Here is a 24068-nt window from a genome sequence, read left to right as displayed (position 1 = left end):
CCCCAGTTATGACAGTCTCTCCTAAGGACAGTTTCAGAGACAAACCATGTTCCAGATCCATGCTCTTGGTTGTGTCACTTCTGGTCCAAGGTTATTCCTAGATAGAATGTATACAGCTTCTTTACTTACTAATTTATATTGCTCTCTGTATTATCTATTATAATTTTACACTGAAAAATCTGCTGAATAAAACAAAGAACTTTCCATTGAGAATGTGAAGGTTTTTTTTTTTTTTTAGATCTTGTCATTCAGGATGATTTATTAAACACTACCACAAAAGCCAAATCAACACACATTCCTTCTCTGACATTTAGAACTTAACCTTATTATCAGATTTTGGGCTTGCATCAATAAAGCAGTTCCCCTGTGAGCCACGGGATGATAATCTCTTTAATCTGAGTAGGTAATCCAGCATCAGTCCGCCACACATCCCCGGGCTGATTGTTCAATCCAGCCTCACCCCCTTATTTACCAGGAGAACATACTTTAGGTTCCAGCATAGTGTGTATATCTATCTTCCTGAAAAGATGAACAGATAAATTAACTGACTGCAGTTTGTCAAAATTGCAAAGCAGGTCATGGCGGTACCAAAACAGAACAATAATGGCAATTTGTAACTCGATTTAGGATCTCATTGGTACATTTTGTTGCTCAATTTGCAGTCTCATCATTAGTAGATTTGTATATGATCTGTTTATATCTCACTGACAGATTTAGGGGATAGTTACGTTTTCTGTGATCTGGTTGTAAAAAGTAGTTCAATTTTGACTGATGAAATTCTTCTCTCTTTGTAAAGTGGCAGTCCTGAAATGTTTTATGTCCAAGGCAGGGAGTACAATCAAATAACCACGATTTTCTTCATGTTCTTAAACAAGGCTTTGCTAAACGCTAATAAGACAAAATGTTCTCTGTCCTAAAGTCAAGGTTTCCTTTTTTTGAGATAGAAGTCTAGGTGTTTTGGTTTAAACACTATACAATCATCTCAAGGTTTGTTTCCATGCAATTTCAAATGATTTTGGGGGACTAACCTGAATTTCAGATTAGTTTTCAGCCTAATTACAGTTATATTTTACATTTTCATGATAAGCACTCCCAAAGAGTCTTCTTTGAGATTAATTCATTTTCCTAGGGGGCTTTCACACTGGCAGTTTTGTGCGAAACGGGGCACGGTTCGCATGAAAAATCGCTAATGTAAATGCTGTCATCGGACCCTGGTGCACACTGAGGTACCGAACCCGAGACTACCTGGAGAAGGTGGTCTGAGTTCGGTTGCTCTCAATCTGTGGCGCGGTTCGCGTGAATGTGCAAGCAACACGGACTCGGGTGCGCACTTGTTCAGGAAGTAAAGTATCCCGCGCATGCATAACACTGTTGATATCATTGTTTCCTCAACACATGAGAGAGCTGAGGTTGATTCCACACACTCCTTAAAGTCAAAATTAGATTAATTAAAATTAAATAATTACAATTAATTATCATGCTGTGCATAATAGCACCAAAATATCAAAAAAATTACAACTATGCTCAGTCTCGTTGTGTTCTCCATGCGAATTCCGTGTGCATTTGCAATGAAGTAAGGTGACTGCAAACGCACCTGGGTTCGTTACAACTATTGAGTGTGAAAGCAGACCAACGTTGCAGGCAGCGCCGGGAACAATCACACTCGGGCTCGGACTGCAGCAAACGAGCCCAGTGTAAAAGCCTTCTTAGGCTCCTTAACATTATATAGATGAACTTCTATACATAGTCCATTATAAATCCACACTAAGTTTAATTGTACTAACAATACACTTCTTAGACAAATGTATACTCCACAATCCTGTTGAAGAATAAAAAAAGAAAAGCAATGGCAGTCACATGTGACTTTACATGGTGTTGTTGAATATTTGAATGATTAAATGGTCATATGATGCCATTTAAATTTTCCCTTTCTCTTTGGAGTGCTACAAGCTCTTGGTGCATGAAGAAGATATGTATAGTTAAAAAGACTAAGTCTCAAATCCAAAGGGATATTCTTTATGAAAATTAGGAGTCAGCCACTCCTAACTACCTAAAACGACTCATTCTATCACACCCCAACATGTCTAATTCATGATGTTGGAAGATTTGCATAATGTTGTGGAGATGTTGTGGAGATGTTGTAGGGGTGGCAGTGGCTCAGTGGTTCATGTAGGTTGTTTACAAACCAGGAGGTTGGTTGTTCAATCCCCGGCTCCAAGTGTCAAGGTCTCCTTGTGCAAGACACCTAACCCCATCTGCTCCCGATGAGCTGGATGGTACCTTGCATGGCTGATACCACTGCCGTCGGTGTGTGAATGTGAGGCAACTTGTAAAGCGCTTTGGATGGCCATGTGTCTGTTGAAAGTGCTATATAAATGCAGTCTGTTTATTTGTTTGTTTCGTCGTGAAAGAGAAGCTACTTTATTTGGCCTTCCAAAAGAGGACACAACTAGAAATCAGTGGTTAAGTCGTATTTACAACACTGTTCCAGAAAAGTTCAACCCAAATATTCAGATGTGTGCAGCACATTTTACAGAGGACGAGGACTGTTTACTGTGAGAGTAGTGTTATGTCTGCATCAATATGCTAGTATAACACTAATTATATTTACTTCTTTCGGGAACAAACGTGACATACGGAGAGTAGAGGGAAACAACTTGTTCTTCATTTATTGCTTGTCAGCATCAGCTCAACAACAACAAACCTGGAGCGCCCTCCAGTGGCAACCGGTAATATTGAATTAACCAAAATACATCACAATTTCTCCCCTCTTAATCAAATTCCCATATCTCCCAAATTATCAAAACACAGGAATTCAACATAACGTATGACAGTAACGTTAACACTTATGTAACTGAACACTGTTAGTTGGTGTCACTTCAGATGAATGCAAACTCAGTTATGAGGTATACAACACAGATCTAACATAGTCTTATATATATATATTTTCCTTTTGAATTGCCCAAACCTTAAATGTCTCTACTCAAGAACACTTTACAAATTGAGTCTGTTAGGTGGTTTGCGGACCCGAACAGGAAACCTCCTAACACCTTGAGAAGAAATATTGGATAATTCCGAGAGCTTTGTTTCACCTTGGTCTGAAGCACCCATATTTGTTTCACTGACCGGCGAAGACAATTGCTGTCCAGCATTGTCTGGTATCTGCGGCGGAATGTCCACTGATTGAGGTAATTCTGTGGCCTCGGAAATTTCCGGATGACAGCCTAACATCTGATCAGTATGTCTTTTCCAGATTTGCGAATTTCCCACCTCCACAGTATAGGACACTGGTCCTGTCTGAGAGGAAACAGTACCAGTTTTCCACTTTTCCTCTCCGCGTCGATAATCCCGAACCAGCACTGAGTCACCGACATCAAACTCTCTGTGTTTGGAGTGAACAGACCGGTAAGAACACTGGGTCTTCTGTGCCTGATCAACAACATTAGCCACACTAGGTTTCAGTAAATCCAGGCGTGTTCGCAATCTGCGATGTAAGAACAACATAGCAGGAGTTTCTCTGGTTGTGCTGTGTGGGGTATTTCTGTACTGTAGCAAGAAGGCATCCAGTCTCTGCTGCAATGATATTGGCTCTTTGTAAGCTTTCAGAGAACGTTTAAATGTCTGCACAAAACGCTCCGCTAGCCCATTTGTGGCGGGGTGGAATGGGGCAGAGCGCACATGTTTCACTCCATTCGCTTTTAGAAAAGAGCCAAACTCATCTGATGTCAGTTGTGGGCCATTGTCGCTTACCAGAGTTTCAGGTATGCCATAACGACTGAATAAGCCTCTCAATACTTGAATGGTCTTAGATGATGTTGTGGAATCCATCACGTGAACTTCTGGCCATTTTGAGTGAGCATCGACAACCACCAGGAACATCCGCCCCTCAAATGGACCAGCAAAGTCGATGTGAATACGCTGCCAAGGAGCTCCTGGCCATGGCCAAGGATGTAAAGGTGAGAGGCAGGGAGATTTCTGGTTTTTCTGGCATGACAAGCAGGTTTTGGATTTCTCTTCAATTTGTGAGTCAATACTGGGCCACCAGATGTAGCTTCGTGCTAGCGCTTTCATTTTCACTACACCTGGGTGTCCCACATGCAAATCCTCCAAGACTCTTTGTCTAAGGTTGGGTGGAACAATAACTCTCTGTCCCCACATTAAACAGTCCTGCATTAAAGATAGCTCCCCTTTTCTGATGATGAATGGTGTCAATGCATTATCAGAGTCCTTGGTGGATGGAAACTGCCCCGAGGACACCATCTCCACCACACGAGAAAGAACAGGGTCTGCTCTGGTTCCTTTGCGAATGTCTGCACTACACACCGGTAGAGCTTCCACGTGGTTAATGAGGTAAGTATCCACTGAATCCTTTTTGTCCTTGTGCAACACAGGCAATGGCAAACGGGATAATCCATCAGCGTTTCCATGGTCGCTGCCACTTTTATACTGGATTGTGTAATTGTGTGCTGCAAGTAAAAGAGCCCACCTCTGGAGTCTCGCAGCAGCCATGGATGGAGTGGCTTTACTAGGGCTGAGGATGGTAGTAAGTGGACGGTGGTCAGTCAATAAGGTAAAATGGCGTCCGTAAAGGTAAGTATGGAATTTTCTGACTCCAAAAATGATTCCTAGTGCTTCACGTTCTAGCTGTGCATAGTTCTGCTCCGACTTGCTCAAAGTTCGAGACGCAAACGCTATCGGTCTCTCCTGACCGTCAGGCATCACATGGGAGAGCACAGCTCCTACCCCGTAGGGTGAAGCATCACAAGCCAAACGAACTGGGAGTCTTTGATCATAGTGGGTGAGCACACTCGGAGTCAACAATTTAGCTTTGGCCCCCTGGAAAGATTTCTCACACTCCGGAGCCCAGTTCCATTTAATGTCCTTATGCAGCATTGCATTTAATGGATGAAGAATTGTGGCTAGATTCGGAACAAATCTTGCATAATAATTTATCAGTCCCAGAAAAGATCGAAGCTGGCTAACATTAACTGGAACTGGTGCCTCTGCAATAGCACGCAGCTTGTCTGGAGACTTGTGGAGTCCTGCTGCGTCAATCACATGTCCCAGATACTCCAGCGAACTCTTGAAAAACTCGCTTTTCTCTGGTTTCACACGAAGGCCAAACTTCTCCAGCCGACTCAGTACTGCTTCAAGGTTTGCCAGGTGATGAACATCATCTTTTCCTGTGACCAGGATATCGTCCAGGAAACAATGCACGTATGGTAGCCCCTGAAGTACTTGCTCCATCCCCCTTTGGAATATGGAAGGTGCCGATGTTATTCCAAAAGGTAATCTATTATACGAAAACATGCCCTTGTGAGTAGTTATCGTGAGGTATTTGCGGGAGTTCACATTAACTGGCACTTGCAGGTAAGCGTGCGATAGATCTAGCTTGCTAAATCGCTGCCCTCCGGCCAATGATGCGAATAAATCCTCAATCCGTGGTAACGGATAATGTTCCACACAAAGTGCTGGGTTTACGGTTATTTTGAAGTCTCCGCAAATTCTCACGTTGCCACCCTTCTTGACTACTGGCACGATGGGGGTTGCCCATTCACTGAACCGAACAGGTGAAATAATTCCTTGCTTCACTAGGTGGTCTAACTCTGCTTCCACCTTAGGTCTGATTGCATATGGCACCACACGTGCTTGGAAGAATTTTGGCTGATGTCATGGTTTCAGATTTAAGGTCGCTTCAAATCCATTGAATGTTCCCAAGTCATCACTGAACACTTTTGCATATTTTTTTAGGAGAGAATCCAGAGTCTTTTCATTTGTCTGGTGTACTGCTCTCACCGTTTTAATTTCACGCCAGTTAAGACGAATTCTACGGAGCCATTCTCGCCCAAAAAGTGGCGCCGTATCACCTTTTACTACATACAGGGGTAGTCGAGCACTTTGTTTGTTCAACTTCACGCGCACCTTGATGACACCCTCTGGAGAAATTACTTCACCCTTGTAAGTCTTAAGTACAATACTTGTGTGGTGCAATCGAATATGGCTCAGCTTAGCTCTGTACAGTTCACTTGAAATGAGAGAAACCGCTGCTCCCGTATCCACTTCCATGTCTATCGGCAGCCCTTCAATTTTAGGTTTCACTTTCATCACTGATGACATTAAACTCGTTGAGTTTTGCATTTTATTCACTCGTGAAGTATCATCAAGTACTGCTGTCACTTTGTGCAGTGTCAACTCAGCATCAGTATCTGAGGTTGTGTCATCGTCACTTTCCACATTAACATCCATCTTATGAATTCGTCTTTTCTTCATCTGATCCTTATTTTTCATGAATTTCCCCTTGACTGCAGTTTTAGGTCCTTTGTCACCCATTTTCTTACTTTTACACATCCGTGAAATGTGACCTCTCCTGGCACAATTGTGACACTGTTGTTCCTTATAGAAACATTCACTTTCCATGTGATTGGACTTCCCACACCGGTAACATTTCTCTCTGGACGACGCTGATGATAGGGACATTGCATTAACTTTCAATGCGTTACTCAAGTGCTGTGATTCCCTAGACACAGCTTCCATTGACATCGCTATGTCCACAGCCTTTTGGTACGTGAGAGTCATTTCTGTCAACAACTTCCTTTGTATTGACTCGCTACTCAACCCGCACACCAGTCTGTCCCGCAGCGCGTCATTCAAATTATCGCCAAACTCACAGTTCTCCGCTAATCTCTTCAACACAGCCATGTATTGAGCGATACTCTCACCCTCTGCTTGATTTCGTTTGTGAAATCGAAATCTCTCCGCAATTACAATGGGCTTGGGGGTAAAATGTGCTTGCAATGTGCTCACAATGTCATTGTAATCCATAGCCCCAGGTTTAGCTGGTGCGATGAGACTGCGTAACAGTCCGTATGTTGGTGCCCCCATAACACTGAGAAACACTGATACTTTTTTCTCATTACTGATGTCATTCGCCTCCACAAAATGCCCAAATCTTTCTACATACGTGGACCATTGTTCCCTCGCTTCATCGAATGCTTCAACATGTCCGATGATTGCAGCCATGCTGTACACTTGATCGCCAGCTTGATAATGGCAGTGGGAACTTTGTGCTCGTCGCCAATTTATGTTATGTCTGCATCAATATGCTAGTATAACACTAATTATATTTACTTCTTTCGGGAACAAACGTGACATACGGAGAGTAGAGGGAAGCAACTTGTTCTTCATTTATTGCTTGTCAGCATCAGCTCAACAACAACAAACCTGGAGCGCCCTCCAGTGGCAACCGGTAATATTGAATTAACCAAAATACATCACAAGTAGCCTACAATGTCTGTGTCTGTTTCTATAAAGTGGGGCAGTTCCAACTTTGCAAGGATAGTCTGGCACTTCTGACTCACAGTCTGTAAGTACATTTTAATATTTAAAGAATTTGCCACTGATGATGCAAATGCGAGTTTTGAGCAGTGTACTGTAGAGTAGCTCTTGTCGTTTCTATGATCACAAATGCAGACATGGTTTTATGTTTACACAGCGCGTTCCTGCTGGATGCAACAAATGCCTTGTTTGTAATGGGTTTTATTGGTTTTGTCTTGTCACGCCGGGACAAGACGATACAGTATGGTAAGGGGCATAACATTTCCATCACACCCTTGAGGTATTCGGCTAATCACAATGCACTGGATAGATGGCTAATCACCAGACATGGGGACTTGGGACTTGGTGACTTGGACTCGAGTCGACTCAAGTCGCTATTTTTAAGACTTGTGACTTGACTTGACAAAAAATAAAATACTTGAGACTTGACTCGGACTTGGAAGTTAAAGACTCGGGACTTGACTTGACTTGAGACAGGATGACTTGAATGACTTGAGTGTTAATCACATTATGTTTTCAGTTTGAATATAAAATATATAAATTATTTTAAAAAAATAAAATTGATTACTCAGCTGGAGCGCAGGCTGAGAATTGCGTTGTCATGTCATGACATCATCAGTCATGCCCTCTCTACCTTACGCAGACCACGCCCACTTAGATCAGACATCACATCAACATCTCAGGTTGAGGGGTACTGAGGGTCATCGCTTTTGTCGTCAATAATTCGCGCCTAAAAACGCGTGGAAATCGCTAGTCGCGCCGCTTTCTCGTTGTTTCCAAAGCGCTCGGGCAGTTGCGCCCCTGAGGCGTCGAGCGTGTCGCACCGCGTGTGCGTCGCGACCGCGTTGCTTCCATTATGAGCGCGCATACCGGTGGCGCATACATGGTGGGATAGGCCACATCGTGCTCGGCTTGCAGACAAGACTCTCGAATCTTATATTTTGCAAGTGCAATACCTTGTAATAGAGGTAATGACTTACGGATGTACTCTGAGAGAGAGATTGTGTGTGTGTGTGTGTGTGTGTGTGTGTGTGTGTGAGAGAGAGAGAGAGAGAGAGAGAGAGTGTTGACAAAAAGCTGAAGTATAATTATGATGAAAAATGAAAAAAATGAATTTGAGCTCCAAACCAAACTCCAGTGTTATTCGGCCCTAAACAGAACCACAAAACTGGCAAATTACTTATCACTCAAGCAATTAAAAGAAAGACAAATCCTTTCAAAATATTGACTCCGTGATCATGATTTGGAAATAGAGATTGGTAGACATAAAAGATCCTGGCTACCGAGAGAAGAGAGGCAAACACTGTGAGCTGAATCAAACAGAGGATGAGAAACACTTCCTTCTTGTCTGTCCCAAATACAGCACTACAAGAGAAACATTCTTCCCACAGTTTGAAGCTTTGAATCCTTCATTCTTGTCTCTAAATGACTCGGAGAAACTACTCTATATACTTGGAGAGAATGAGACGGCAGTCACAATAGCTGCTAAATATTTATACACCATACACACCATACGAAAGGGATCATTTATTGTATTCAACTGTTTTATTTTATATTCTTAATTCTATATAATTACTATTATTAATATTAGAAATATTATCTGCTGCTGCTATTTTTATTGTATTTTATTGTAATCATATTTTATTCTGTATCTAAATGCTAAATTTGGCAATACTGTAACTCAAATGTCATGCCAATAAAGCAACTTGAACTTGAACTTGAGAGAGAGAGAGAGGAGAAATGTAAGAAAGTTTAATGTTGTACACTGTAAGAAAAAATACACCATATCTACTCAATAAAAATGAGGCAACAGATTACAAACAATAGTATTAATTAAATTTCACAAGGTTTGGTATTGAGTTAATATTAATTAAATGAGACCCTTAATAGTTATTCATTTAATATGAGTAGATTTGAATAGAAAACAGCACAGAATTAAGTATAACCTAAACATAAATATTGAGTTGTTTTGAAAAGGATAAACTCCCTAATGTGTAAATAGTACTAATAAAAATTAATTTGATTCTACATATCATAATTGAGTAATCATCATCTACATTAATCTGCACATTGATTTGAATTTAATCAATGCAATGAATTAAATCTAAATATTCCTTTCTTATGAATAATATGGCCCAGAAAGTACGAAACTTAAATACTCAAATAAGAATTTTATTAACAATTCACTTTTGTGCTTTAGACACATTGTAGCAAATCATTGTACACTGCAACCACAGTCTCATTTCAAGCCAGAAGTTGGATCTTGCATTTCAAACCAGACATTTGAAAAGGACAGAAAGCTGACTTTAAACTATTTTGTAAAAACAAAAAATAAATGACATACAGAATGGTGATGTGTCCATAAACCTGTTTCCATGCTTTCTCACCTCACACCCCACTAAATTGGGTCAATAATGATCTTAATGGAAAATCCTCCAGAGGTGCATGTACCAAAAAAAAAGCAGAAAAGTGTAATTTGTACAGAGTAATAAACATTTCGTACTTTGAACTAGAAATCTCACTGACATTCGTGGGATAAGAGTCCAAATCAGTGCTAACTTACAAACATAACACTTTCAGATGTGCAATTCCCAAGCTCTGTAGAAGCTAAACATTGTGTAGCAAAACATGTACACTGCAACCACAGTCTCATTTTCAAGCCAGAAGTTTGCTCACGCGTATCAAACTTTTGCAGAACTTTGAAAAGGACAAAATGCTGACTTCAACTTAAAGGAAAAAAAAAAAGGAGCAATAAAGATCTTAAAGAAAAGTACTCCATAATGGCATTTGCCAAAACATAAATAATAAAAGTGCAAATTGAACAGAGTTAAATACATTTGTACTTTGAATTTAAAACAATTGAAATGTACGACATTTTTGGGACAAATCAGTGCCAACTTACAAACATAGCACTTTCAAATGTGCATTTCAAGCCTGAAGTTTGCTCTTGAGGGACTGGACTTTGTTTGAAAGCTTTGAATCATCCAGTTCCAAGAAATTTTTTTGGAACACCTCAAAGGTATACTTCGGCTGTCTGGGATAATCTAGATTCAGCGCATAGGTCAAGCCAAGGAGGACAGAGCAAGCCCTTGCAATATCTCCAAGTCCTGTGATGACTTCCACGCCCTCTATGATGATCCCAATGATCTTTGGGCTGTTGCTTGTAGAAGCTCCAGGCTTTGGGGTCACAGTAATGGCCATTATGAGCTGTTCAAGTTCCTCCAAGTTCTCAGTGTCCTGCAACATGAAATTGTCTTTGTCTTAGTATAAAACTGTTAGAAATATATTGCAAGCATATTACATTACTAGAAAAAACATTCATTATTGTTTTCATAGCTTATAAATCTATTTTATTAGATTTTATTTTCTTGCAGGCTTTGGTGTCAAATTGTTCTTTGTTTTGTTTTCTTCTCTATTTTGATGTTTTTGTACAGGGTTCATGCAAGTTACAATAAGTCATATTTTAGACCTTTTGAAGACATTTTAAGACCATAAAAAAGTAAATTTAAGACCTACACGATTCATTACTAAAAAATATTCAGATCACAGAAATTCTGAAAAAAATGATCATTAATTTAATTTACAGATAAAGGTCACATATCTAGATCAAGCACCAAATTGAGGAATTAAGGAAATATGGTCCTTGAATTAAGTTCAATGTAAATTAAGTTCACCTACGTTGAATTCTTTGATAAGATGTCCCCCTTGTTCTCCAAGGTATTCTATAAGATACCGAAGAACAACTTCTCTGGTCCTCTCAATCGAAGAGTGCTGGGGAGGAATTCACCAACTGATAAGTCAATCACAAAAAAATAAAATAAAAATTAAAAAAAACAACTGCGTGTTTCTTTAATTTAGAAACGTAAACACATGACACCTATCAATTCTGATCGTACTTTACATGCCTGCTTTACTTAATGTATAAAGCTTCGTCAGACCACAAGGCAGAGCTTCATAATGGCTTTTAAGTAGAAAATGTACTGTTTATGATTTCATGATAATCCATCAGCCCTTCCACACATGCACTGCAAGCCTGAAATTATAAAGACATCACCTGAAGGAGAATGTTCGAATCTGACATTAAATGGATTTAACCCGGACAGCTCTATAGTACAAAGTCTGTGTCATTTCTGAATTACCCCATGTGTGAATACAACAGTGAATTATCCGGAGGATTCACAGTGAGCAATTGGAGGTATTAAAAAGGGTTAACCCTGTTAAAAAGGGTTTTCTTGGGAGCTTTTTTTTTTTTTCCTTTTCTAAAATAGTACAGCAGCTCTGGAGGACAATTGTCTATCATTCAGTTTGATGTCCTTATTCATATAATTTGGAAATCTTATGGAACAAAGCTACTTTTAATTTTGAAAATTACTGTACCTGCAGCAGTTCCATTATGATCTCCAGTCTTCTTCCAAGTGCTCCATCTTTGGCACGAAATAGCGTCAGTAGCTTGGGAGTGTGACGGTCTAAAACAGAAATAAATTTCAGTACCAGAAGTACAGTACAGAAATTCTGCATTGATCTGAAACACAAAGGCAACAAAGATATCACATCAGTTCTTAGCCTCTTAAACCTCTCTCATATAAATTGTGTAACATTCAATACTTTTTTAGTAGGCTACTTTGAGTACTGAAGTCCTTTTCCACAATATTTGCCAATTTATACATTCTGGAATTGTAAATGAGGAAGAGTTAGATGTAATTCTAAAGATTTTAATGACATAATTGAAACTTTGTGGGAGAAAAAAAACATGTTAGACAAATTATTAATCAAAGTATGAGTATTTGTTTACATTTTTAGTGTACGGTTTAGCTGTAAAATGAGAGAGTTTGTGCCAATTTAAGATTACCACACTAAAATTAACAGATTTATGCATGAAGAGAAATAAAATTGCGGCTCTTAAACGTAACACTGTTAATAGACTGACTTCACGTGGATTTAGCTAAGTTAACTTCACAATTGCAAGTTGCAACAAAACAGTGAAACAAAGAGAGAAGTTACGTTACCTGCCTCGGGAAGACGAGCTCCAAACACGAGAAGTAAAGCCAACGGAACTGCGTCAAGTGCAGTCTGAAATATAAGATGCTCTTCCAGCGATAACCCCAAATATTCCGCTTTACGGAACCTTAAAATTAAACGCAATGTACTTATTTACGCAATTTCATAAAAACATACTGAGGATATGATATTAACAAGCGAAAGACCTAGGAACCATGATAGAGAAAAAGGTAACCCACATCCTTCAAAATAAAAGTTTGACTTCGATACATAAGAATTCTTCCAAAATGTATAATGTTGTGTTCATATTATAGCGCAACGACATTACACTATAGACTTCCAACAGAAACCAACTTTGTGTTGCTGCCGAGTCTCTTTTTCTGTGATTTTATATTGTAATATACCACTACATGCGTTCTTCTTACTAGCCCAGTGATAACAAAATAAGTTTTCTTACCTAAGTCAACCACTTAAATTTTGCAAGATGAGCAATGTGGAAGAAAACGAACATTCACTGTCTGTAGCCTACTCTCTTCAAATGTCTTCTTGATGTCTTCAAATGTCTAGGCCTGATGCATTTTTTAAATAAAAAGGCGCACTTCGACAGGAAGTGCTTTTCAATTAAAATTAGCCTGATTACATTAATTTGAATTCACTCAATATTCTCTCCATTTGGGATTAGATAAATATAATGCTTAAGTTTTATTTAACTACAATGGGTAGATTTTATTCCAACCATTTTTATTTAAAATGTAATTAAATATTTGCATCAAAATCAAAAACACAATTATATTGAATACATTTTAACCAAAAACATTAATTAAAATCTACATGACCACAGAATCATTTCTTACAGTGTATGTAAACTGTGTTTGAGGGGAAGTTGTGGCCTAATGGTTAGAGAGTCGGACTCCCAATCGAAAGGTTGTGAGTTCGAGTCTCGGGCCGGCAGGAATTGTGGGTGGGGGGAGTGCATGTACAGTTCTCTCTCCACCTTCAATACCACGACTTAGGTGCCCTTGAGCAAGGCATTGAACCCCCAACTGCTCCCCGGGCGCCGCAGCATAAATGGCTGCCCACTGCTCCGGGTGTGTGTTCACAGTGTGTGTGTGTGTGTGTGTGTTCACTGCTCTGTGTGTGTGCACTTCGGTTGGGTTAAATGCAGAGCACGAATTCTGAGTATGGGTCACCATACTTGGCCGAATGTCACGTCACGTCACATCGTTTGAGAGAGTGAGAGAGAGGGGGGGGGGGTGTTCAGAGAGGAGTCTGTTGGATGTTTAGCTGTTATTTGTTTTATGGACTCAATGTTGAAAATGTAAAACATTTCTGTTGGCAGAAGTGAAAAATAAATAATTTTATGAAGTTACAATTTTGTTTGATTCCATGATGTATTTTACTGAACATGAGTATTTACAATGCAAATCCAAATTATTTTAATTTACTGTTACTTATATCTTGTCTTTAACTTTATTAAGATCAGATTCTGCAGGTAAAATTACAATAATAAGGTGACTTGACTTGGACTTGACTTACTACAGGACTTGACTTGACTTGACTTGACATAACTTGTGACTTGACTTGACTTGACTTGCCCAAGAAAAAAATACTTGGGACTTACTTGAGACTTGAAGGTTAAGACTTGAGACTTACTTGAGACTTGCACATGTGTGACTTGGTCCCATCTCTGCTAATCACTGTATACCTCGTCTTTCAGACCGTTGAGCTTTGTAAGTAACGACACGTTTCAGAAATGCAGGGCATAGAGGAGCAACAAAAATGTACAGTATGTGGAAAATGATGTGTTTTTTTTATCATTAAACTGCATAAACACAATTCATTACACCAAATACACAAAATAATGTTCTTTTTAGCAACGTAATATGACCCCTTTTAAGTGACTATTGATCTTCCATAATTTCCACTACAAAACAAATTATTGCTTATCATTCTGTCATACAGATTTGCTGAATAATCAACAAAATGATTACTTCTATTCAGAAGTACCACATCCCATTTAAGAAACAAAGGCTGCATTTATTTTATAAAAAATACAGTAAAAAATTAAATATTATTAAAGCAGCCATTTCTCCAATCTTCAGTGTCACATGACATGTCTGTAAGCATGCTAACATGCTGCTCAAGAAACATTTCTTATTAAAGGGTTAGTTCACCCAATAATCAAAATTATGTCATTAATAACTCACCCTCATGTTGTTCCAAACCCGTAAAACCTCCGTTCATCTTCGGAACACAGTTTAAGATATTCTAGATTTAGTCCGAGAGCTCTCAGTCCCTCCATTGAAACTGTGTGTACGGTATGCTGTCCATGGTCAGAATGAGTCAATCGTTCGTTCGTTATCTGGCTCGGCTCGGTGTTTATCTTCAGTTCTCTCTTCACAGCAGTTCAGTCAGTGTACTGTTTGAGTAATGAATTACTCCGGGATATTGGTTTGTTTGAACTCAGAGGGAGTGTCAGCCACATTAAAAAAGTTAACAGCTTAAGTCATTTGCGGATTAATGCGTATTGGAGACGCAAACCGTTTAAAACGATTCAATTCGATTTGGTGAACTGGTTAAAAAAGATCCGGTTACATCAAATGATTCATTCGCGAACCGGATATCACAAACTGCTTTGTTTTGAACTCTCTCTCACAACAGACATGGAAGAGAAGACAATGCTGAATGAAGTCATAGTTTTTGCTATTTTTGGACCAAATCTGACCCTCTGATGTCACATGGACTACTTTGATGATGTTTTTCTTAACTTTCTGGACATGGACAGTAGACCGTACACACAGTTTCAATGGAGGGACTGAGAGCTCTTGGACTAAATCTAAAATAACTGAAACTGTGTTCTGAAGATGAACGGAGGTCTTACGGGTTTGGAACGACATGAGGGTAAGTTATTAATGACATAATTTTGATTATTGGGTGAACTAACCCTTTAACAATGCTGAAAACAGCTGATCATATTTTTGTGGAAATCATGATAAATTTATTCAGGAATCTTTGATGAACAAAGATCAAAATGACAGCATTTATTTGAAATAGAAATCTTTAAAAATGTGAAAGTCTTTTGAATAATTTAAACCATACTTGCTAATAAAAAAAAATTTCAACATTCAACTTTGTTAACATTCATTTCTAAATATACATTAGTGATCTGTTAAGCTTTATAGAAGGTTATGATGTTCAAAAAACAAATCTGCTTTACAGCAATTTTCTGAGGCTAAAAACAGAAATGGCTCATCATAAAATCTGTTCAGAAAACTTGCACAAATTCTGATGACCTTTTAAAATTGTATTTTGAGGATTCAAGTTAAATAAAGTACTGTGGCTTTGCACATGCACACCCAGGCTTTCCAAGGATAGATGTTCCTTCTGATCAGAATGTGACATTTAGAGGTCATTAATAGCACCGGAATCAAGCCAGGGCACACTTGAGTAAGTGTGGGTGCTGAGGATTGGTTTTACAATGTTCCCACTGGTCATCCACTGCATTACAGGGCATGTCACAGACACAGAGCCACTTCAGTGTGAGGAACAGCAGGCATCACAACAAAGTCATCTTTGGAAAACTACCACTCAATAATGCCTTTAAAATACAGTGAGCGTGAGTGAAAATGGTTTATTGGGATGTTCGGCTGAATTTGGAATGAGTTTGTGCATGTGGCTGATTGTAACATGAATGTTAAAATTAATATGTATTTATTGTGGTGTGAAAAATGCGAAGGTCTAAAACGGCATCTCCTTTGCATGATAGGCCTCTTGATTATTTGGTTTTAATATTTAAAGTGAAATTGCTATTTTAAGAGATTTGTTTGTTCATTCTACCATTTTAACCTCTTTCAAAAAGAAAGGGTGTTACATCAGGTTTTTCAATGACCAATGCAGGCATCTAGATATTATGCAATTATATTATATAAATACAATATTATATATATATAATTTATGCATTTAGCAGACACTTTTATCCAAAGCGACTTACATTGCATTCAAGCTAACAATTTTCTCCTAACATGTGTTCCCTAAGATTCGAACCCCCAACCTTGCGCTTGCTAACGCAATGCTCTACCGCTTGAGAGGAGAACATACACACACACACACACAGACGTTTGTTTTTGTGAAAAGTGGGGACATCCCATAGGCGTAATGGTTTTTATACTGTACAAACTGTATATTATATCGCCCTTCACCAACAAACAACCAAGCATTTTTACTTTCTCAATAAAACTCATTCTGTATGATTTATAAGCATTTTGAAAAATGGGGACATGGGTTATGTCCTCATAAGTCACCCTCTCCTTGTAATACCTGTGTCATACCCATGTCATTATACAGAGTTGAGTCCTGATATGTCACAAAAACAAGAGCACACACACACACACACACACACACATAATTTAAGTATGACAAATTGCATGTACGCTTTACATAATATTTACTCAAAATACACAAATATGTTAGAACTGGTATGTTAATCTCAAAATGGCCAAATATTGTCTGATTATTCGTCTGGCTGCTAGTAGCCTTTCATTAGCTAAGTTACAGACAGTTCATGCATATTCATGTATATAATGTATAAATAATGGACATGTGTACATTTTAGACCAATGAGTGAGAGACCTGAAATTTGATGTGTGATGATCCATTAGTGCTCGCAGTCACTGCTAGTCACTTTTTTGACCCCTACTACTGTGCAAATGCCACCAACCATTACTCCCATCATTGACATGGCCCCCAGATGTCTCACGGCATTTCTAGCATGAAAATTTCAAACTGTCACATTACATTTTCTGTCTTTATATAGTAGATTAGTTGAGAAAAGATATTTCTAAAACATTAACGAATCAACCACGTATTCATATGTATTTAAGATCTGAATGATCATTAATGCATTTATTTTAATATATATTTTAATATGAATATTGAAAAAAATATATGTTTAAATCAAATATTTAGATGTACAAGCTGTTCATATTAATTTCCAGTTGCATTTACTGTTGATGGTGGATACAGACTAATCCCCTCTTTCTGTTCTCAGGTTCTTCTTTGCAGGTAACACATGGTCACCTGAGCTCTCCTCCGTCCCAGCCTCCTCTCGGCTCCATGGTGTCCCACCATCACCCCTCCATCATCAACGGTCTAGGGTCGCCATACTCAGTCATCACTTCTTCCTCCCTGGGCTCACCTTCAGCCTCCATGCCCACTACCTCCAACATGGGCTATGTAGCGCTCAACAGTCCACAGGTACAGCAGTAAGAAAGACTGAGAAAGAGTGTCTGTCGAAGTGGTTCAACTAGGGGCAAACATTTGGAATAATTAAGATTTTAAAATGTTTTTGAAAGATGTCTTTTATGCTTACCAAGGCTATATTTATTTGATAAAAATACATAAAAAAAAAAAAGAAAAGTTATTACAATGTAGAAGAACTGTTTTCTGTTTATATATATTTTAAAATGTAATTTATTGCTGTGATAGCAAAGCTTCATTTATTTGCATCACTACTTCAGTCTTCAGTGTCACATGATCCTTCAGAAATCATTCTAATATGCTGATTTGGTCATTTATTTGTGGTGGCAAAGTCATTTGAAGTAATTAGTTAAAAACACTGGGAACACTGAAGAACAAACCCCGAAATGTAATTCTTTTATACTTTCATTTACTGTAGTTACTTTTTAAAAATATTACAGAAACTAGGAGTGCTCATAGATTAAAATAAAACTTGAAATATATTGGAGGCCTTTGAATATTGAATATTGAAAACCAGGCGCCTTGGAGTCCAAAAGGCTGGTCTATTAGACACTAGTACTTATATCACAAGTCTCAACATAAGGTCCGCTAGATTTTAACAGCAAAAATGACATTAAATTATTCATATTTAATATTGTCCATTCTCATATCCTTTCTAAAAGAGAGCTACCACCTCTGAGTTTAATGAGCACAGTCTTTTTCTTTTCTTTGCTTTGGATCATTTGTGCTATTTCACGGAAGGGATATTGGGACATCCAATCTTCCATGCATCAGAGAAACTTTTGCTGCAAGAGTGAGTCAGCGAGACAAATGCAGAAAGCTCTTTTAATGCATTTCTCCTTTCCTCTGCAGGGCCTCCTTCCAGCCTAAGGGAGAACAGCCCATTCAGTTTAGTCTAGCCTAAAAAGAGCTAATGTAGCGCGACAGAAAACCCTAGTATAACCTTGGCTCACATGGAGAAAGATATCATTGCGTTGAACCTGCGCTACAGCGGGCGCAATATGCGACACTTCAAGAACGCTGTGGAAACCTGCCATACTATTAGCTGTAAATAGCGTCATGTGTGAATGTCTTGCCTAAAAGTAGGGATGCCTTTATAGAGCAATGCTTCTCGTGAGTGAGGGCCAAGTGCTCTAAATAATATATGGGCTATAGGCAGCAGATTAAAAGGAGTGAACGTGATGGTGACTGCTGTGTATCACCTTCTGAGCATCTTTCTGTCTCACTGAATGGCTCACCGTTTCAGGATAGCGCTCTCTCAAAATTAACATTTGTGTGAATATAACTGCATGATGACTTGCCTTTACTGTTTGAAAGAAACAAATGTATCATTTCTGATTGCTTATGTCAACCTGAAATCAAAACTGACCCTATTTACTTCTTGTAATGGATGTTCCTAGTGATGCTTAATAGCACTAAAAGTGTTTAATTGACTTGTAATCATAGAGGAACCACCTTAAGTGCATTTTTGAGTGAAAAAATAATTATTTTGTGGATAATTTTTGCAATGTTCACTCAAAATCTGAGGTGCATAAGCTCAGATCAGTTAGTAAGTTCACATTCAGGTCTGACTGTATTCTGCTTTGTGCTCTGACTCCAACTTTTAACTATCAAATCTATTCAAATAAACTCACGAGCTTGTTGAATACATTAATTATACAGCATTTATGTGGCAGGAGCTGGTTGTTGTGTATTATGTTTGAAGGCTGAGATTAGTGCACTGTTGAGTTGAAAGCTAAATACTTCTGCTTTGCAAAGTTTGGGAAAAGACAAAATTATTAAAAAATATGCACGAACAATTGCAGTGCTCCCAGCATCATTAAAAATGCACACAAAAAAAAAATGCACAAAAGAGTTCAGGTTTTTAAAAGCCCATTAGGGTTTAGTTGGTTTGTTTTCAGTTTCCATTCCCTGACCTTACTATCTTTCTCTGGGTATGTGTGTCTAATTCGATAACAGCATCTGAACTATTCTTGAACATGAGCTTGTTCCGCTCATAAAACTTGCCATGTTGAGTATGACCGTTTGCTGCCATCTAATGGTGAAGACAAGCTCAATGGACATTCATTGTAATTATTACTTTTATTTATTGTAACACTCTAAATTCTATATTCCATAGTTTCAGATGTCGCATTTCAACCATGTTAACATCTGGAAAACTGTATACTTAAACATTACATGTCTAATAGAGCAGACATAGAGTGAATGCAAATGGTGTAAAGGAACATTCAAAGGAATCAAGTCACATGATCCAAAAAGGAAGTGCTCATTGTGTAACAATTTGATTGTTCAGGTGGTGGGAAACCACACACACACAAGCTTATTCTGTTGATTGTTTCTCTCTCTGTCCTTGCAGATGAACTCTATGAACAGTGTTAGCAGTTCAGAAGACATTAAACCTCCTCCAGGACTGGTGGGACCGGGCAGTTACTCCTGCAGCAGCCCGGGGTCCCTGTCCAAACACAGCTGTGCCATCTGTGGAGACCGATCCTCAGGTGAGTGCGCTCATACAGCCCCCGCACACAAGTACATGTTTAGTTATGACTTCCTGGAGCCTGAGGGGGATAGTTCACAGAAACAAATTAAAACGCTGCCATCAGTTACTCCCCCCACCCATATTATTCCAAACTTGTATGAATTTCTTTCTTCTGTGGAACTTGAAAGAAAATACTTTGACAAATGTTTTTAACCCAAAAGTTTCTGCTCCTATGGACTTCCATTGTATTATTTGTCCATGCTATGGGATTCAGTGGAAACCGAAACTGTTTGGTTACAATATATCTTCTTACATCTTCTTTCAAAATATCTTCTTTCATTTTCCAGAAGAAAGAAAGTCATACAGGTTTGGGATAACATGAGGGCGAGTAAATGATGGCAGAGGTTTTGAGTGAACTATCACTTTGAAGACAGATAATTTATTATCAAATGATATGATAATATACCATCTTTATCTACCTACAGGGAAACATTACGGTGTTCACAGCTGTGAAGGATGCAAGGGCTTCTTCAAGAGAACCATCCGGAAAGACCTTACATACACATGTCGAGAAAATAAAGACTGCCAGATAGACAAGCGCCAGCGGAACCGCTGCCAGTACTGCCGCTATCAGAAGTGTCTAGCCATGGGCATGAAGAGAGAAGGTGAGTGACTCAAATGAAAGAGACAGTCAGAAATGAATTGTGCAGGGATTTTTTTGTTTGTGGATTATTGTTTGAAGTAGTAGAAATGTTCTGTGTGTACAGCGGTGCAGGAAGAGAGGCAGCGCGGTCGGGAAAAGAGTGATAATGAGGTGGAGTCTAGCAGCAGCTTTAATGAGGAAATGCCAGTGGAGAAGATCCTGGATGCTGAGCTTGCAGTGGAACCCAAGACTGACGCTTACATTGAGTCCAGCACAGGCAACTCGGTCAGACACCTCTTCCAGTTCTGCAAAAAGCTATGTGATGTCCAGTAATATTGTAAAAAAAAAATATATAATATATATTTGACATAATATATACACAATATATATATTTTAAAATAACGGTATTCTATGTTAATATATGAGAAAATGTAATTTATCTCTGTGATAACAATTACTCCAGTCTTCATTGTCACATGATGCTTCAGAAATCATTCTAATTTGCTGATTTGATGCTCGAGCAACATTTCTTATTGTTATCAATGTTGAAAGCAGCCTTTTTGCCTAAACCTAAAACTTTTTTTCGGGATTTTTTGAAGGAAAGAAAGTTCAAAAGTACAGCATTTACTTAAAAAAGAAATAATTTGTAACATTATAAATTTCTTTCCTGTCATGTTTGATCAATTTAATGCATCCTTGATGAATAAAAGAACGAAAAGCCTTTCAAACGATAGTGTACTTATAAAAATAATTGTATCTTCTCAATGAAATTGATATTTTTTTAAGGATGAAGAAACAGGATTTGTTACAGTCAAAGTCAAAGTCACCTTTATTTATATAGCGCTTTACACAAAATACATTGCGTCAAAGCAACTGAACAACATTCATTAGGAAAACTGTCAATAATGAAAAAAATGATAGTTAAAGGCAGTTCATCATTGAATTCAGTTATGTCATCTCTGTTCAATTAACAGTGCATTATTAGGAACTAAAGTTATCATATCATTAGCAGGATACTAAATCAGAAATTCTCCATTTTCTCTAAAGTAAATTACTGCACTCAAGAAGAAACTGGGATATTAGAGAGATGTCATTTTTAGTTAGATTTTCTTGCCAATGGTCGATACTTATAAATATGTACATATTTTTGATTCTCAGACAAATGACCCAGTGACCAACATCTGCCAGGCTGCAGACAAGCAGCTCTTTACTCTTGTGGAGTGGGCTAAGAGAATCCCGCACTTCTCTGACCTTCCTCTGGATGACCAGGTCATCCTGCTGCGAGCAGGTCACGATCCCTCTATTCTGATGTTAATTGTGTTTGTAGAATATACGGGCCACTCTCATTGTCAGTGTGTGTGTGTGTTTGTGTGTTTAGGTTGGAACGAGCTGCTCATTGCTTCATTCTCACACCGTTCTGTGACGGTTAAAGATGGGATCCTTTTGGCCACTGGCCTGCATGTCCACCGCAGCAGTGCTCACAGCGCAGGGGTCGGCTCTATATTTGACAGGTCAGGTCACAACACTCCTCAAACCCTTCCTAGATGCACGTACCCTACCTCCAAAATGATATGGACGTTTAAGCCACAGTTACAATGTGTGAAGTTATAACAAAAATACCAAACCATAAAAGATTTCATAGCATCAAGTGCATGTATGTACAGATTTTCCATTCAATGAGGATTTTAACATGACGTTGTCTAATTAACTTTTTTAGTTTTATGATAATTTCAATTAGATTTTTTTATATTGTATAATTGAATCCTTGTAAATCCAATCGAAATACATGATAATGTTTGCAGGGTATTAACAGAGCTGGTGTCTAAGATGAAGGACATGCAGATGGACAAGACGGAGCTGGGCTGTCTAAGAGCTATCGTCCTCTTTAACCCCGGTAAAGACTCTCCTGAGCAACTAATAAATCGAATCTAAACACTCCTTTGACTTCTAATTCATTATTATAATTAATAGAACAAGTGTTACACTTTGGAATTGCAGTTATTTATATCAAAATGATAAAAAAAAAAGATATTTTAAGTAAATCTAAAATATATTCTTATAGAATTTATAGGGGCATTAGAATTTTAGGAGAAGTGATATGTAAGAAGCATTTAATAAAAAATAATTGATCATTGCAACAGATCTTTTAAAAAGATATATAAAATATAACGATATTCATATTTAATATTATATATTTTATTGTTGCATTTATATTATTGATTATTAAATATACTGCATTATATTTTATTGTTATTGATTATTATAATTATATACAAGATTTAGTCTTCTTTTGTTGATTCAGTGTTTTACAACAGCTTGTCAGTGTGTGGCAGTGCCCTTAAAAGGTTTTCTTTTATAGATGCTAAAGGATTGTCAAACCCGTCAGAGGTCGAGGCATTACGGGAAAAAGTGTATGCTTCACTGGAGGGCTACACCAAACACAACAACCCCGACCAGCCCGGCAGGTAGTTCCCGCTCTGCCACCTTGATATTTTATTGATGCAACAGCACTCCTGTTCTTCTTTGGCTCATTTCTAGTGTGGACAGACACATGCAGGTGTAGTGATGGAGTCTGAGTGCTTTTTCTCTTTTCACTCAGGTTTGCCAAGCTGCTCCTCCGTCTGCCCGCTCTGCGCTCCATAGGACTGAAGTGCCTGGAGCACCTGTTCTTCTTCAAACTTATCGGAGACACACCTATAGACACTTTCCTCATGGAGATGCTAGAAGCGCCGCATCAAATCACATGACACAAGTCTTACTGCATGTAAATATTCCCCAGCGCACACTTAATATACATTATAACAAAAAGAAGTTCTTATTTTGTACCAAGCACAATGTGAAAGACAAATAAACACAAACGATTTGTATTGGTATTTTCAAAGAAAGAGACACTGTTGAAGTAAATTGTAAGAGTACTGTAAACCTTTCTTTTGTACATAGATTTTGCCATCTGTGATAGCTGCAGAAACTAAATGTGAAAATATTTAATTCAAAGCAAAACTGTATAAACAGTCACCAGCAATGAGTTTAGAATTGTGGAAATAAAAAATATATTTAAAAAAAATCATTTAAAATGTTGTTTTATTGTTGTGTTATTTTGAATGATCTTCAATGGAAGAGATGCGGTGTGAGACATACAACTTCTACCTAAATTCAATAATTTAGCAAAAAAAGATAAACATACAGCTAAGAGCTGTAAAATAAAACTCTCAAACACAGGTCTCTTTTTTTAAGAAATTGTTATTTAGTTCTCTGCTGTTTTTTTATATTTTTTTTATCTTTATAATATTAATCATTACTAATATAATATATTTATATATTTAATTTATGTATTTAATTATAAAACAATAATGGTGCAGC

At 38.1% G+C, this 24068-nt stretch overlaps 1 protein-coding gene, 1 long non-coding RNA gene and 1 pseudogene across 2 annotated transcripts in view; 1 reads left to right on the top strand and 2 right to left on the bottom strand.

Moving 5' to 3' along the window:
• Positions 1 to 23782, top strand: part of LOC132155060 (retinoic acid receptor RXR-gamma-A-like) — a 27435-nt gene extending 3653 nt beyond the window's left edge. The window contains exons 2-10 of the mRNA XM_059563833.1: positions 17381 to 17586; positions 19946 to 20084; positions 20551 to 20730; positions 20833 to 20993; positions 21867 to 21996; positions 22087 to 22219; positions 22511 to 22602; positions 23068 to 23173; positions 23308 to 23782. Coding sequence (XP_059419816.1) covers positions 17381 to 17586; positions 19946 to 20084; positions 20551 to 20730; positions 20833 to 20993; positions 21867 to 21996; positions 22087 to 22219; positions 22511 to 22602; positions 23068 to 23173; positions 23308 to 23455 — 1295 coding nt within the window. The 3' untranslated portion in view covers positions 23456 to 23782. The remainder of the gene's footprint in view (positions 1 to 17380; positions 17587 to 19945; positions 20085 to 20550; positions 20731 to 20832; positions 20994 to 21866; positions 21997 to 22086; positions 22220 to 22510; positions 22603 to 23067; positions 23174 to 23307) is intronic.
• On the bottom strand, positions 2995 to 7020 carry LOC132155338 (uncharacterized protein K02A2.6-like; annotated as a pseudogene).
• LOC132154231 (uncharacterized) lies at positions 10364 to 11833 on the bottom strand. Its single transcript, XR_009437116.1, has 3 exons — positions 11713 to 11833; positions 11014 to 11125; positions 10364 to 10572 (listed from the first exon to the last, which is right to left on the bottom strand). It is a non-coding gene; the product is annotated as an uncharacterized LOC132154231 (long non-coding RNA).
• Positions 23783 to 24068: the final 286 nt, after the last annotated feature.

Source organism: Carassius carassius, chromosome 12 (genome assembly GCF_963082965.1).
Source record: "Carassius carassius chromosome 12, fCarCar2.1, whole genome shotgun sequence".
NCBI classification, from domain to species: domain Eukaryota; kingdom Metazoa; phylum Chordata; class Actinopteri; order Cypriniformes; family Cyprinidae; genus Carassius; species Carassius carassius.
Note: the sequence above shows the minus strand (reverse complement) of the source record. Positions and strands in the feature narration are given on the sequence as shown.